At 39.8% G+C, this 14,685-nt stretch overlaps 1 protein-coding gene across 1 annotated transcript; it reads left to right on the plus strand.

Annotated features, from left to right (window-relative positions):
* The first annotated feature begins 1,061 nt into the window (after positions 1–1,061).
* On the plus strand, positions 1,062–13,739 carry LOC128855445 (ETS-like protein pointed). Its single transcript, XM_054090351.1, has 4 exons — positions 1,062–1,521; positions 4,769–4,885; positions 8,234–8,437; positions 13,485–13,739. Exons 1-4 carry the CDS (start codon positions 1,350–1,352, stop codon positions 13,715–13,717), a joined length of 726 nt encoding a protein of 241 aa, XP_053946326.1. The 5' UTR covers positions 1,062–1,349; the 3' UTR covers positions 13,718–13,739.
* The last annotated feature ends 946 nt before the right edge of the window (positions 13,740–14,685 follow it).

Raw genomic sequence — 14,685 nt, forward strand, 5'->3', positions numbered from 1 at the left:
AAAAAAAACACCCGATATGTCGGTCAGCCGTATGCTTCTACTAGGCCAACAAGTACTTTCTTTCCTACGCCCCTACCTTAATCACTTCGACACTATTTTTTTTCCACACACTTCGCATCTTCCCATTCCCTATTTTGCCACCTCATCACCCTACAAGCGTAAATTTCTTCCAACCTACCCATTAGCAATGCGTGCACGCTTACCTCGAAAGATACAAATGACTTCGCTGGCAAACAAAACTTTTTTCCACTCCTCCACTTGACAGTGATGAGAAAGCAAGTAATCTTAACAAAGCGGCGGACAAGGAAAGAAAAGAAAGCCGACAATTTCAAATAGCTAAGCGATAGGGAGGGTAGCGCCCATGACTAGACCTGCTTGCTTGTTCGTACGATATTTATGGATGTATGCTTCTTTGTGTGCATGTATGTATGTATGTGTGTATGCAGGCTTGTTAATTTATATGTTTGCACCCATTAAAAAGCTGTGAAGTGGCAGCGTTGAAAGGGCCATGACTTTCGTTGACATCGCAGGTCAAAATCGTTGATTTGATTTTAAACGCCCGCATTGTTCAACTCTTGCTGCTGATGATGATGTTGCTACAACTATTACTAGTATTGCTGCTACTGAAATTTAATTGTATCACTCACAATGAAATTTATTGCCAACACGCGCACGCTCGGTCAACACTTTCAATGCGCCTGCTGCTACTCTTTCTTTCTAATTCGCCTTATTGAATTTATTTACACAAATCATTTGACTTTTGGCATTGCAGTCAGCTGATAAAACTGTTTGCTGACATGCCGTCCGACTGATAAATTCCACTTGATTATTTGTGTACGTACATCTCCTTTCTTTGCTGCCGTCAAACGCGTATGTATGTATGTATATGTGTGTGTGTGAAACTAATAATATTTGTACAGTTGTATTTGCCTTATGGGTGATGCTGATTGTTAATTGAGCCGTTTGTTGTTGCCGCCATTGAGAATTTTACGAAATATGGATTGGAAAAATCAAAAGCTCCCATTTTTATTTTTAACCCTTCCATCATAATTTAGCCCATTGTGTGAATCGAGAGACTATGTCATCCAAAGGAAGGAAGAAAACTATCGAAGCGCGTGCATAATATCGACTTATATGAATGAAAACATAAATAGTGCAGATTGCTTTCATACCACACAATAATAAGAAAGCAAAAAAAAAAATCGCACATCACAGTGATAAGTGCCAAGTGACAAGTGACAAGTGACAAGTGTTAAGTGTTACGTGTTACGTTTTACTACTTTGTTGCTCTGCTGTTTTTCGTGGTTATCTGAAATTACTTGACTTATTTCGCGCATTTCATTTAAATTATGACAAATGAGTGGATCGATTGGTCGGATTGCCGTTTGCGTGCACCCATACGTGCCGGCTACAATCATCATCAATCGCTGCTCAATAACAACTACACTGGATTTTCGAATAAATTCCATTTGCGAACGCATAAATTGCAACAGTTGCATACCTCCGGCGCGAAGCTAAAAGGTGATTTATCTACTAAATAACTCTGTACATATTTGGCGCACATACTTGAATAAATAAATACGTAGTTAGTTCTAAAACTGTATAATTTAGTAATGAGTGCAATTGCTGGGGATTAGCCTTTCGTGGCCACTGTAATTGGATGTTAATCAAATAGGTGTGGCGCGTTAACGATTTCAATTTCAATAAACACTTCAATAAAGCCTTAGCGCCCTGTAGTACGAAATTAGAGTAGTCTCCCAAAGTGGTGCTTAGTGCCGCACCATACTTTTCGAGACTATCGCCGAGCTACGGCTAACAGCAACGAATACCGGCTTTGGAATAAAAAAAGGTGGTTTTAGGAATGATACCTTTGACTTTAGAATAGAGTTTGAGGTAAAGGTTAGGTTAGGTTGACTTGACTGGCTGAAAGCCATCACATAGACCTATTGGTGCTTAGTGGTACCAAATAGAGCTTGACCCTTATGCCTCCTTGTAGTAGGCTTCTTGTAATAAGCTTGCGTCTTTTGCGAATCTAAGTAAGCTCAAACCTAGAGAGACATTCTAGCCCCTCATATTGTAGAGCTCCTAAACATTTCATTCGGGTTCTAGCTAATGCAGGGCAAGAACATAGAAGGTGTCCTAGCATTTCCCTCTCTTCCAGTTCATTGAAAAATCTGCAGCTATCATTGTTTGCAATTCCCATCTTGTATGCATATGCCGCTAACAAGTTGTGGCCTGTCAGTATACGTACGATAGTTCTGGTTTCCTTTCTAGACAGGGCTGGTACGAATCTGGCGTATTTATCTGAATTTTGTGTACAGATGATTTTCGCGGTTTTACAAGTGGCTACATAGATTGTTCCACCTCCTGCCTATCCGTGTCCGCAGCGATGTCATTGTATACCGTATTCAAAGGTTTCAGTGTGTCGTTTTCTTGTTCGAATTGTATGTAAACAGCGCTTTTTGCAATCTCATCTACAACTTCGTTTCCTGCCATGTTCTTAGTGCCCAATAGATGTGTAACCGTCTATCTGCGGCTAGTCTCTCTATGGCTTCCCTGGTCCTGAGAACGTTTTTATATGAAATTTCATATGAGTTTATTGTCTTTATTGCCGCTTGACTGTCAACATATATATTTATGTTGGAGTTGCTCGATATCCTTGCTAGTGCTATTTCTGTAGCCTCTCCTACCACAAAGGCTTCTGCTTGAAAAATAAGGTACAATTTTCCACGTGAAAGGAACGGAATTTGAGTTCAGCAGTCAAAAAGCATACAACTGCACTTTATTCGGACGAATCCAAGATGGATTGCGGCGTCAACGCCAGTGTATAGTATATTCGAAAGACATCGAAAGTTGCAAGACTTTTCGCCTGGAGAACTAGAATAGTATTTTCAAGCAGAATTTCGTGGGATAAGGGAAGTTGGCAGGATTATTGAAACCATCTACAACAACTACGTATTTTTTCAAATAGTCAACCAGCCATCTTAGCTTTAAAAGCACCTACAACCAAATAAAAAATCGTCAGCTAATGCAGATAAGAACTTAAAATGCTTTAGCGCGCACGATAGACATCACGCTCATCTGGGTACTTGGCCATAGGAACATAGAAGGAAATGAGAAAGCCGATGAACTAGAAATAAATGGGGCGTCCTATAACGAATTCGAAACGGTAGAAATAGGAGGCGCAAAAGGGAGATCTTCTCGCTATTCCAGAAGCATCCCGTTGACAGATAGACTAATACAGATACCTGGACAATAACTAAACAAACGTGGCCAAATTTAAACAAATCAAGAACTGAGGAGTGGTTAAAAAAGCCACGAGCAGACATATTCAAAATTATGTTTGCAATAACTGGTCACTGGCCTTTAGAAGAGCATGCCAGAAAGATGGGGGGCCGTACAACGATAGATGTAGAAGCTGCAATGAAAAATAATCCAAGGAAAGAGTCCTTCACTATCTGTGTGAGTGCCCAAGTGTGGGTCCTCTACGATGGTTAACTTGAAAGAAATTGCAGAAAACAAAATAGACGATGTAGAGAGACTCAAAGTCAACCCAAGATAGTTCGACTAATAAAAAACACTGGTTCTATAAAAGGTATATCAAAATTACATATAGTATTTCGTGCTAATCCTGTCTGAGCTGTGTCACTCAGGCAACACCTCCACCACCACTACTATCTCCGAAATAGTGCAGTAAAGGTTGCACCGAAGAGCAGTTGGTGTTTGGTTTTACGCCGTCTTTATTTAAAGTTTATGCTAGACACTCCAGGTGAAACCTCACACTACAAAAATTCGTTTGCTGTTTTTTGTTTATTCCATCAGTTGTGGGGTACCGGGTGTTAACAATGGCAGTCAACAAAAAGAAAATTCGGTACCTTTTACAGTTTTTCTTTGATAAAGGCGAAAATGCAAGCCAGGCTGCTGAAATTGAGAATGGTGTTTATGGTGCCGGAATAGAAAATGACGTGCAATTTAGGTTTCGTCGATTTCATTCAGGCATTTTTGATTTTGAAGGAAATGTCGAAAATGTTAAAAATATCACAGATAAAATCACAGAAACCGACATGTTCGTAATCGTGGCATCGCCCAAGAGCTATAGATTGACCATTGCGCAAAACTCGATTTAAAAAGAAGCCCGACGCTTCTGTGCCACATCAATTAACACCAAAAAACATGATGGATCGAATTTCCTTCTACGAAGCCTTAGCCAAATGGACACAGTTCTTAAACGGATAGGGACTGGGGAAGGGAAATAGTCACTTACGACAGTATTAGATCGTGGTCAAAGCGTGATGAAGCAGCTCAAATGGTAGGCAAACTAGGACTAACGGCCAGGAAGGTTCTACTGTGCATTTGGTGGGATTGGGAGCGATTGACCATAAACGGCCAGAATTGGCCAACAGAAGAGGTGTTGTTGATGTTGTTGACGCAAAGCCATACGTCTGTAATGACTCGCCAAAAGCTAAGCGAGCTTCGTTATAAAGTTTTAATACATCCACCATATAAATAGTTCGGCCCTTGCACCAAGCGATTACCGCCTTTTCCTCTCATTGCTTCCTGAGTGCTGAGAAATGGGAATCAAGAGAAGATTGCGAAAACCGATTACGCTGCAAGTAAAATTATTAAAAACGGACGCCCATTTTTGTTAAAATTTTTTTTTTAAGATTATTAGGATCAGCCTAAGACTAAATTCTCGTCCATTCTTCCGAACATTTTTGACTTTAATTGATTACCTGGATTTACAAGTATGTATTTCTTCTCATTTCAGATGTGCCAACACAAATTCCACCACTCACCCCGGGTACAAATCGAAAGGTAGCCGAAGTGTTAAAGGCCTCTTTCGCATCATGGGAGAAGGAGGTGCAGAACTGCAATATTACCAAAGGTAATCTAAATTTAACCATAATCATATTGATAATTAATAGCTTTAGAAAATTATCCAACAAAAGTATAACAGCTTCCTCGCATCTCTTTCCGCGAGCTATCTGTCTCAACTAAATATCGTGTGTTCAGCGTCATTGGGGCTTCCCAGTATATGCACTTGGGATCGCTTACCTTGTCCATGCGGTATAGATATCTGTGGAAGTATCCGTGGCCCGAGAGTAACTGAGTTAAGAAGTAGTTCACTTTACCGAAGATCCTTTGCAGCCATTTGACTATTGATGGGATAAGTTTCGCTGTCCATCTGCCACTTGGTTCAGTGTCCCATCGGCTTTGCCGCCGATAGGGATGATATGTTTCTTCCAGGATCTTTCGCATTCATTCGTTTCCGAGCCATGAGATCGACGGGTATTTCTCCGCTGATCACAATGCCTGCAGCGCCAAAGACAGTGTGGTAGGCTGAGGCAACTCTGAGTCCACAGCTTAACACAATTCCCCATACTTCGTTGCCGTACAGGAGAATTGAGTTTGTGGCCGCCATATAAGCCTTCTTTGAGCCACCAATATTGTAGCCGCATACTGTATCTGGGCACAGAAAGTAAGCCGCCTGCAGTCAAGTTGAATACCTAAGTATTTTACTACTTTTTTGGTCACTAAGGACTTGCCGTCTATTTGCAGACTGGCCTCGAGTGGCATGTGGCTCGTGTTATAAGAATGACTTCGGTCTTACGTTTGGTGAGTTCCAGGCCGTCGTGCTCAAGCCATGTTTGGGTCATTATCACAACTTGGTTCAGCTTGCGCCTAGCGTTCTTAGTGTCCCGGGCTGTCATGATCGCCGCTATATCGTCCGCGTATCCCACTGGATATGTATCTTCTGGCATTTCTATGCCCTTAGATCTCGTCGTAGCTCAGATTCCTATAGGTTTCTGTGGGAGTAGAATAACATAGTAGATTTTTGCAAACTTTTGGATGTTTCCTTCCCAATTGTCTTCTTTAAATCTTCCTTTTCAATGGGGCTTAGGTCGGTTGACTGGCTTGGCCAGTCCACAACTTTAATATTATTTTGTAAAAACCATTCACGTACTAACATTGAGTAGTGTTTTGTGTCATTGGATCTTGCATAAAAAACCACCAAGTGGAATATTTTCTTCAACAAATGGTAGCATCACCTCTTGAAGTACGCACTTGTAAATAAATTTGTCCATTTTGCGCTACCCTGTGGTGAGTCCAAGTATTCTTGATAAACTTGTTGAGATGCTAAGGCCAGCCTTCTATACAACGATTTTTATTTTATACAATTTAAGTTTCAAGGCGAATCTATTCACGGTGGTATCGGTAAATCAGCTGATTTGGTTTTTTCTTTCGCCGTTTCCATGTGGCTGTCAGGCCAGTTCCAATACTTTGCTTTGACAATCAAGCGTACAAAACATTGTTGTTGATCTAGTGTCACCACCTTCAATAAATGCGCCTTGGCACTAGGACAAAAACAAAATTTACATGTATTTTTTACTTTTAGCTTTGAAATTGCCAAAGCAAGCCGATTATTTCTAAGGTGTTTAGTTCAAGCGGCCAGTTAAATCTTTGGTTAAATTCAGTTTAAAATGCTCCCCTGGATGCCTTTTGCACTCTACGTTATTTTACGACCTTTTACGTTATTTTCAAAGTATAATCAGGTTAAAGCAGGTTGGCCTCTGAAGGCAATCTCTCAAGGGACATGGTAGCATTTTTAGGCCGTTACACCGTATTTCTCTGAACTTCGGACATACTTCTCAATCCGCAAACTGAAGTTGGAGGGTCGTGTCAGGGCAATGTTTCCAAGTAGGCAGGATTGAAACGAAGAAAAACTCTGTACCGATGCTGGTACCTCTGTTTTCACTGACGACTCCAAGATGGAATCGGGAGTCGGAGCAAGAGTTTTTCTATAAATCAGCCAATTTATTTATTTCCTCTGGCGTTTTTCTTTGCGAAGTCTTTGCGCTCCTGCAGGCAAGCAGAATGCTTGGGGAACGTTTTCCGATAGTCGTACTGCGATCAAGGTTCTGACGGCGACATGGTGCGGATCCAAACAACTGGTTAACTCCTGCAAGGAGAAGATCGAGTTTCTGGGTTCTACAAGTAACATTCCTCTGATTTGGGTGACAGGCCATAGGAACATAGAGGGAAAAGAAGATGATGATTAGGCTTGCCAGGAAGGGGTCGATTGAATTGGTCTCAGAGATCTTCTACCCAGTCATGGGCATCCCCCGGCTGTTGTTAAAGCGGAATTGCATAAGTTATTTCTCAGCAAAGCGTAGTACACAGAACAGATGGAGCTCCACTTTTTCATGTGCTATTTCAAAAACTTTTTGTCCCTAGTACAATAGACGCTGGACTCAGAAAGTCCTGCTGGGGACTCCATGCCACTCAATTTCCATACTGCTAACGGTGTTTACCACTCGTGGACAATCGGCACACCCGCAGAAGTGCTAGGTTTACCATTTAATCCCCATTAAATTGCTGATGAGCTCGCCAGGAAGGGGCCAACTGAATTGATCTCAGAACACATTGCAGAAGCTGTGCGGGCTTTTCAGAGAAGGAGACTGCTGCGCACTTTCTCTATAAATGTCTAGGTTTGGCAGCTAGACAATTAAGTGACTGGGTGCTTCTTTCTTCGACAGCCTGGGGCAGTGCGTCATCCTATATTTCAACAATCTTTGCCTTTGCATCCAACAACTCTGGTTGGCTGTAGATATCTTCCCGTTGGAGGTCTCATAAAAACGGCGTTTTAATGATACTTGGGGAGTTCCAGTGTGGCACCTAAACCATTTCACCTACCTCCTACCCATCTCAGTTTGAAAAATTCATCACAATTGAACTAGCGCCGAAAAACCGGCCTTAAGGCTAATAAAGTGTCTGCACTCCAATTTTATACAACATTTTAAACAATCTTAATTTACTTCTTTTTATTTCCCATCGATAATATTCCCCCAAATATTATTTACTCCCACGCTTCGTTTATTTACAGCTCAATGTTGAAAATGTTGTATTTTCGTGTAAAAATACATAATAACATAAATAAATTAGCTCAAGTCGCGGCTTGTTAATATTCCCAGCATATTTAGACGCGTAATATTAATTAAGAGAAATTACAAGTGAAACAAAAAATGACGCCGACAACAGTGTTAAGTGAGCCTATCGAATGCATACAAATAACCAACTTTTTAATTTTAATAACTTTTCTTTTTTTTCTACAAAATATTGTACGTGCATATGAGAAAAAACTCTCATTGTATTTTAAGCGATGTTTAATCATTACATGCATATTAATTTTATTTAATTACCGTTTGCTTTTGTTTTGCTTTGTCTTTTGAAGATCCCCGCGAATGGACGGAGGAGCATGTCATCTATTGGCTTAATTGGGCAATCAAAGAGTTCTCCTTGGTCTCGATGAATTTGGAGCCGTTTATAAAAATGAAAGGACGTGATATGATTGAATTAGGCAAAGACAAGTTTCTAGCGATAACACCGCCATTTACGGGCGATATTTTGTGGGAACACTTAGATATACTGCAGAAAGGTGAGTGAATAGAGAAGATGAAAAAAATGCATATAAAAGGGAAAACAGACAGTTATGGGAGATACTACAAAATGTAAATGCGCGCGCGTGCGCGTGTGTGTGTGCACTATTGGAATTAGAAATCATAGTGAAAAATGATTCGCTTCAAAAAGGTCGATCGCTTAATGTTGTAGCGCCATGTTAGTTGAAGTGGCACTTGGAATATTAATGCATTGGAGGCGCCAACAGAAATTCGTTAAAATGCTTTTATGTATGATTGAATATTTTTCTTTTTCGTTGGAAGCAGTGCAGCTATTAGCAGCATGTCAAGGACATGGTTTGGAAATTTAATAATTAGATTCAAATTGATTTTATACAGCAGCAATCGTGGGCGCCTCATACTTTTTTTAACTTTGTTTAACTTCGAACAAACAGCCTTTAGACGATAGAAAATTAAATGAGAGTAACTTTTTTATGTAAATTATATTTTTACTGCTGCTCAAAGTATATATCATAAATACATTCATACATACATAAGAAATAAATCGAGTTAAATTTCTAGACAACAATAACAACAGGACTAGTGCCTACCGCCTAGGAAATGTAAAAGAAAATTTAATTTAAACTTCCGCTAATACAACTAAAGGCCAAACAGATGGGTGGCAAAGTGATTGTTTGGCTGGAAGTGAAAGGGTAGCAAATTGCAGCTGCCGTTTCGCCAGCTAACCTGTTGCGTCAATACACACACGCACACACTCTCACATGCTCCTAGTCGCATATTCTGCATGTCTTCGTGTTTGTGTGTATGTACACACTCTGACCACTTCGATTGTCCTAACTCACTTTGACGCTTTTCTAACCAACTAAATAACCAGCCAACGGTCGATATGAAAAAAAAAATACAAAAATGTTAGAGTAGAGGTAAAAAATAAAACTGCAAGCGCACGCGAAAAATGCTTGCACTCATACGCACACATCCACAAGGCAGCATAACGCTCCCAAAGCGGATGTCTTCGAGGTAACAAAATCACCTCGGTGGATGTCTGCTCAGCCGCCGGCGGGTGTAACAGCAATCGGACCAGCAGCAGCAGCTACAGCAGCAGCCTTCCTCTAAACGCCCGCTGATTTTTCATTGATTTTCCACTTCCACTTCTACGCTGTATCACTTTGTATTACTGGAACAAATTCGATTGTGAATGGGTTAACTTGACTTGTGCCTCAATTTTTGCCTTCTGCTACTCCTGCGATTGAGTTAAATCAGCAACGTTCGGTCGCGTGCTTCGCCTTTCGTTGGTCACTACTCTGTGTGTCTGCTATCTAAGCACCACATGAATTGTTGCTTTCTTCGCTGCTTTGTTGGTGGCTACCTTGTCGGAGAGCAGCTTGTTGCGCTGATAACGTTAATGGTTCAAAGGAAGCAGACAATAATCGTAATCATATGAAAATTTGCTTATCGCCCAATGTTGCGCAGAAAAAAAATGCGCGTTTACTGAATCTGAATTTGTGCTTGATTGAAGGGAACAAGTTTAGAATTGCATGGTAAAAAGGTCATCTATTGGTAATATTTTGCTGATTTGGCTGACATAAAAGGTTTTCGAAGACCTACCGCCGGATTTAGGAAAACGAAAAACACTCAAAGCGCTGTTTTCACTTGAAAAATATCTACCTTTAAGACTTGATTACATAGAAAAAAGTGTATTCGAAAAGAGGAAACATCAGTGATTCACCAAATCGTAAGGTGGGTTATTTTCTTAAAAGTATTTAAAAGCAAGCATTGCCAAGTTGAACGGACTGCTCTCAAAAAGTCAACTCGTTAACCGGAGAAGTACATTCTGACTATCAGGATCGATTTCTCTCAACCCAACTAAAAATAAATAAGTAAACTAAACCATTTCAATTATCCTTACAAGACAGCCAACGGTCTAAAATAAAAATACAAAAACTGTATTAATTCAAACCCCAATGCAACTAAAAATAACTAAGTAAAATAAATTATCACAACCTTTGGCAGTTCTTCCTACTAGACTGCGCCTACATTCAGCGAACAAACAGCCTAAAATCAAGAAAAACGGCCTCCACTCAAACCCAATCGTTGCTGAAAATCTCAAGTCAATGCAGTTGCCTGTCAAGTTGTGAAGGCGTTAAAACTTAAGAATAACTGATATCAAAGTATTCAAAGGAGTCTGGTATCCAGATCATATTTTCAAAGTTTCCAGAGAATTTTGCATATGCCCAATGATAAGGTAAGGGTAAGCAATAGCTGCCGGGTTCCAACAATTTAAAATCCACCACATTGTGAAAAAGAAAGACAAATTTTAAATTACCATACGAAACTTAGGTAAGTGAAATTGTTCATGTGCCACTCTGGTACTCCCCAAGTGATACTAAAGCGCCGTTTTGTTAATTTAGACACCTTTGGGTATTTTTATTTTAAATTTTAAATATCAGTAAAGGGTCTCTTGATATTTTCATCCAAGGAGAGGCCTTGGAGGATATCTGCAGGCTGAAACACAATGGGAGTTGGTATGGCCCCTACCCAGCATTGGACAACAGGGAAGGCATGTACTTCGATCCAACGACTCTCCTCACACCCCTTGACTCCATGCTGTCAGGAGTCGTACTGGAAAAGAAATACAGTGTGCTGCTGCCAGAGGCTCAATTGTGGTCAAACTCTGAAAATGAGCCCGGCAAACACTATTTTCGCATTTTCACGTATGGCTCCAAGACCGAGCACACTTCCGGCTCTGGTGTCTGGGTGAAATCCAGCGGGAAAAACTACACTTTGCTATTGGAATGTATGTATCTGTGTTTCAAGCAGAGGTGTATGCTGTTCAAAAAGCAAAAATTTTGTTGTGGAAAAACAGGTTGAGATGCAGATTTCTACATGTCTGTAGTGACAGCAAAACTGCGCTCATGCCCTTAAGCAGCCCTCCAATCACTTCAAGGGTAGTTGAGTCCAGTAAATTCAGGTTGAAATTTGTCAGTAGACTTCGAGACCTCTGACTCTTTAGCTAGAATGCAAACTGAAGTCAGCTGCTTCGCCCGGAACCCATTCTGCCACTCACTTCTGCAGCCATCAAAGTCACGGTTAGCAGACGGATTACTTCAACCCACAAGCGAGCTGGGCAGGCTGAGAGCGGCTGCAGGTGGGCAAAACCGATGCGCCCTGTCATGTCCGAGCGACTGTCGCAGATCCTCCTGTCATTAAGGGGGCGTCCATAAATTACGTGAGATGTTTAAGGGGGGGAGGGGGTCGAGTCAAATCTCATCTAATCTTACGTTGGAGAGAGGGGGGGTCTCGGCAAATATCACGCAATTTTTTTTCTGATTGAAACAAATAAATTGTGCATGCTTAAGATTTAATCCCAAGCGTAATCGTAGTATGATTAAGATCATTCACTAATTCGTTCAAAAGAAAATAATTTCATTCATACTTCGACGTTATACATTACTACTGTCAAACCACCATATTTGTTTAATACCAAATAGCTCAATTTAATCTGAATTTGCGATACAGTGTAGCCCGTCGGTTGTTTTCGCGCCACTATGAGCCGAACGCCCTATCACTCAGGTTGACGTTTGACAATTCCGGACTTTAAAGAACATGACGGAAAATCATTTGCTCCATTTCTAATACGCGTACCGATTCAACCGCTGAATGCCTTCATCAGCACGCCTATTGATCTCTATTGCCCAAGTATACGTGATGATTTAGAGAAAATATGCTGCAGTACATGCGGTATTTACTTCGCATCTATCACAAGAGCTGCAGAGCACAGGCGAGCAGCTCACATTGCACCAGCTAAGCAAGCGCGTATGTTCCGCAAAGTGCGACCCTCACGGATTGTCACAAGACGAGCTAATGAGTTATTGTGCGCAAGCGTCAACGGCTTAGAGTGGCTAGATTAGAACGAAGTTGAAGGAGCACATGATTTTACTGAAAATCATATGGACATGTTGGTCCCAATAGTCTCTCTTGAAACCGCGCATGATTCTCCATGAACTGAATTAGAGTAGATATTCTTTTTTAATCGCAGTAGTTACGATTTAAGTCTTCTATTGTTAAATTTTTATTACACTTATAACTCTCAGCAATATTGATTACTAGTCTTAACTAGTCGTAAATAAAAGCACGAAGCAATTTTTTTTCTTTTAACAATAACAATCCAACGCGTTTACATAAGAAACCCACATTTTGACAAATCTCACGTGAGATTGGGGGATGGGGGAGGGGGTTGAATAAAATCTCACGACATCTCACCAGGGGGGGAGGGAGGGTCAGAAAATTGAAAAAAACACCTCACGTAATTTATGGACGCCCCCTAAGTAGAAGGAGTTGCAGGCAACTGGTTGGACTGATGACGAGCCACTTTCTATGGGCGAAGCACATGGAAAAGGTAGGCATCTCAGACAGAGCACTCTGCCCAGCATGTGGAGAGGAGGATGAGAAGGCGGACCACTTTCTGTGCATCTGCCCCGCCTTCGCTCGAATTAGGTTTGAGGTCTTTGGCACTGATGTGTTAAGACGCAACCACCTTGGCTCTTTGGCACCCCAATACCTATTCAGATTTCTTCGGAGGTTGAGTAGATTTAAAGAAAATTAAAAGGGAATGCCGTTCAGATCTTTTATGAAAGAAAAAATGTTTAAATCATCTGCATAGAGCAAAAACTTTGCGTATGAAAAACCGCAACGTTAATAAACAGAACAAATAGTAAAGGACTTAAAATACTTCACTGAGCAGCTAAGAAAGGTGTAGAAAGTATGTCATCAGTGGTGACTGCACATCGCCTGTCAGAGAGATAGGATTTAATCCATTGGAGGAAAACCGAATGAAATCCAAAGCAACCTAATTTAATTTACTAATTAAGATAGACTTTTGCGGCAGGCTGTATTTCTACTTCGTTTTCTACTTCTGACGAATTATAGAACAACAACGATTATTTATTTCTCAGCTTTTTCGTTTTATTGGTAGTTTAATTTGTGTGCATTTATAATTTTAATTTATTTTACGTTTATATTATTTGTTGTTATTATTTTTTTATAAATTTAATTTTTATTTATACTTAGATTGTGAAAAATGCGGCGTTGATGATGTAAATTCACAACAGAGCGCCTTTGAGGCGGCCACCACTGCGTCAGTCTGTGGATCAGATCATCAAGTGGGCAACTATTTAGGTAATAACGGCAATAACAATAACAATAATAACAACAGTCACCGATTAGCACCCGATTACGCAACACCGCCATCCAGTGATAAAAGTAGCTTCCATTCGCCCTCGGTGCATCATAGCGGTGAGTAAAATCAAAATTATGTTTTTTGTGAATTCGGAATTGTTTTTTTTTTTTGAGATTTTATAATGAGAAGGGGGTGGGTAATTTTGCAAAAGTAAAAAAATAAATGTTACATATATGTTGTACATGTTATACAAGGGGGCGTAAAACTAGTCCCCAATTTTAGTAACTTTTTTACTAAATCAAAAACATTTTGAGTGCTGGAAATCGTCATTTTGACATTTACGCACTTAAGGGGGGATTCTACTGTAAAAATCAAATTTTCATGGATTTTGTTTTCATACTTGTATTAATTTAATTAGTAAAAAAAAGTTTAGGGTTACATAAACACAGGTCTTGAGTGTACAAAAAAATTTTTTAAATTTATTTTCATTTCAAAATGGCAGCTGTACAGCCGCTCCCCCGAAACGCCTTTTGAAATCTGCCCACACTGTCGCGCATTTAAAAAAAATCTGAAATGAAAAAAACCAATTTTTTTTTATTATATATCATTATTTTTAGTTGTTAAGCCTATTACTTGCAAAAAAAAAAATTTTTTTGTAAAATTTTTGAAGTTTTTTAAAAAATCGACATTTTTTTGTTGTAATTTTGTTATTAAAAAAGGGGTTATAAATAATAAATTTTTTCCCACCATAGCTTTAAAAACTAGTAAATATTGTTAAAAATATACTATCAAAGTTTGAGCTTGATATGTTAATTTTTCACGGAGCTGTGATGTGGGCAATTTTGAAAACGTGGTTTCGAGAAAAACACGCTTAAACAAGCGCATTATCAAGCGCATATGACCGTAAACCGCTCGAGCGCTCAGTTTATACCTGCTTTGCTAAAACTTTTATAACTTGAAAACTATTCAAGATTTCTTTTTAAGATTTTCATGGAACATTCTGGAGTTGTTTCTGAGTATGTTTCAACAAAAAGTAAAAAATCGATTTTTTTTAAGTTTTACAGTAGAGGCCCCCCTTAACAAGTGTCAAAT

The sequence above is a fragment of the Anastrepha ludens genome, chromosome 2 (assembly GCF_028408465.1).
Source record: "Anastrepha ludens isolate Willacy chromosome 2, idAnaLude1.1, whole genome shotgun sequence".
In the NCBI taxonomy this organism is placed as follows: Eukaryota; Metazoa; Arthropoda; class Insecta; order Diptera; family Tephritidae; genus Anastrepha; species Anastrepha ludens.

What these genes read in the sequence shown, in the direction of transcription:
- LOC128855445 (XM_054090351.1), top strand. Translation starts at nt 1,350, where the DNA reads ATGACAAATGAGTGGATCGATTGGTCGGATTGCCGTTTGCGTGCACCC. An exon ending in CTCCGGCGCGAAGCTAAAAG is followed by an intron (nt 1,522 to 4,768) that starts GTGATTTATCTA and finishes TTCTCATTTCAG; the next exon opens with ATGTGCCAACACAAATTCCA. An exon ending in GAACTGCAATATTACCAAAG is followed by an intron (nt 4,886 to 8,233) that starts GTAATCTAAATT and finishes TGTCTTTTGAAG; the next exon opens with ATCCCCGCGAATGGACGGAG.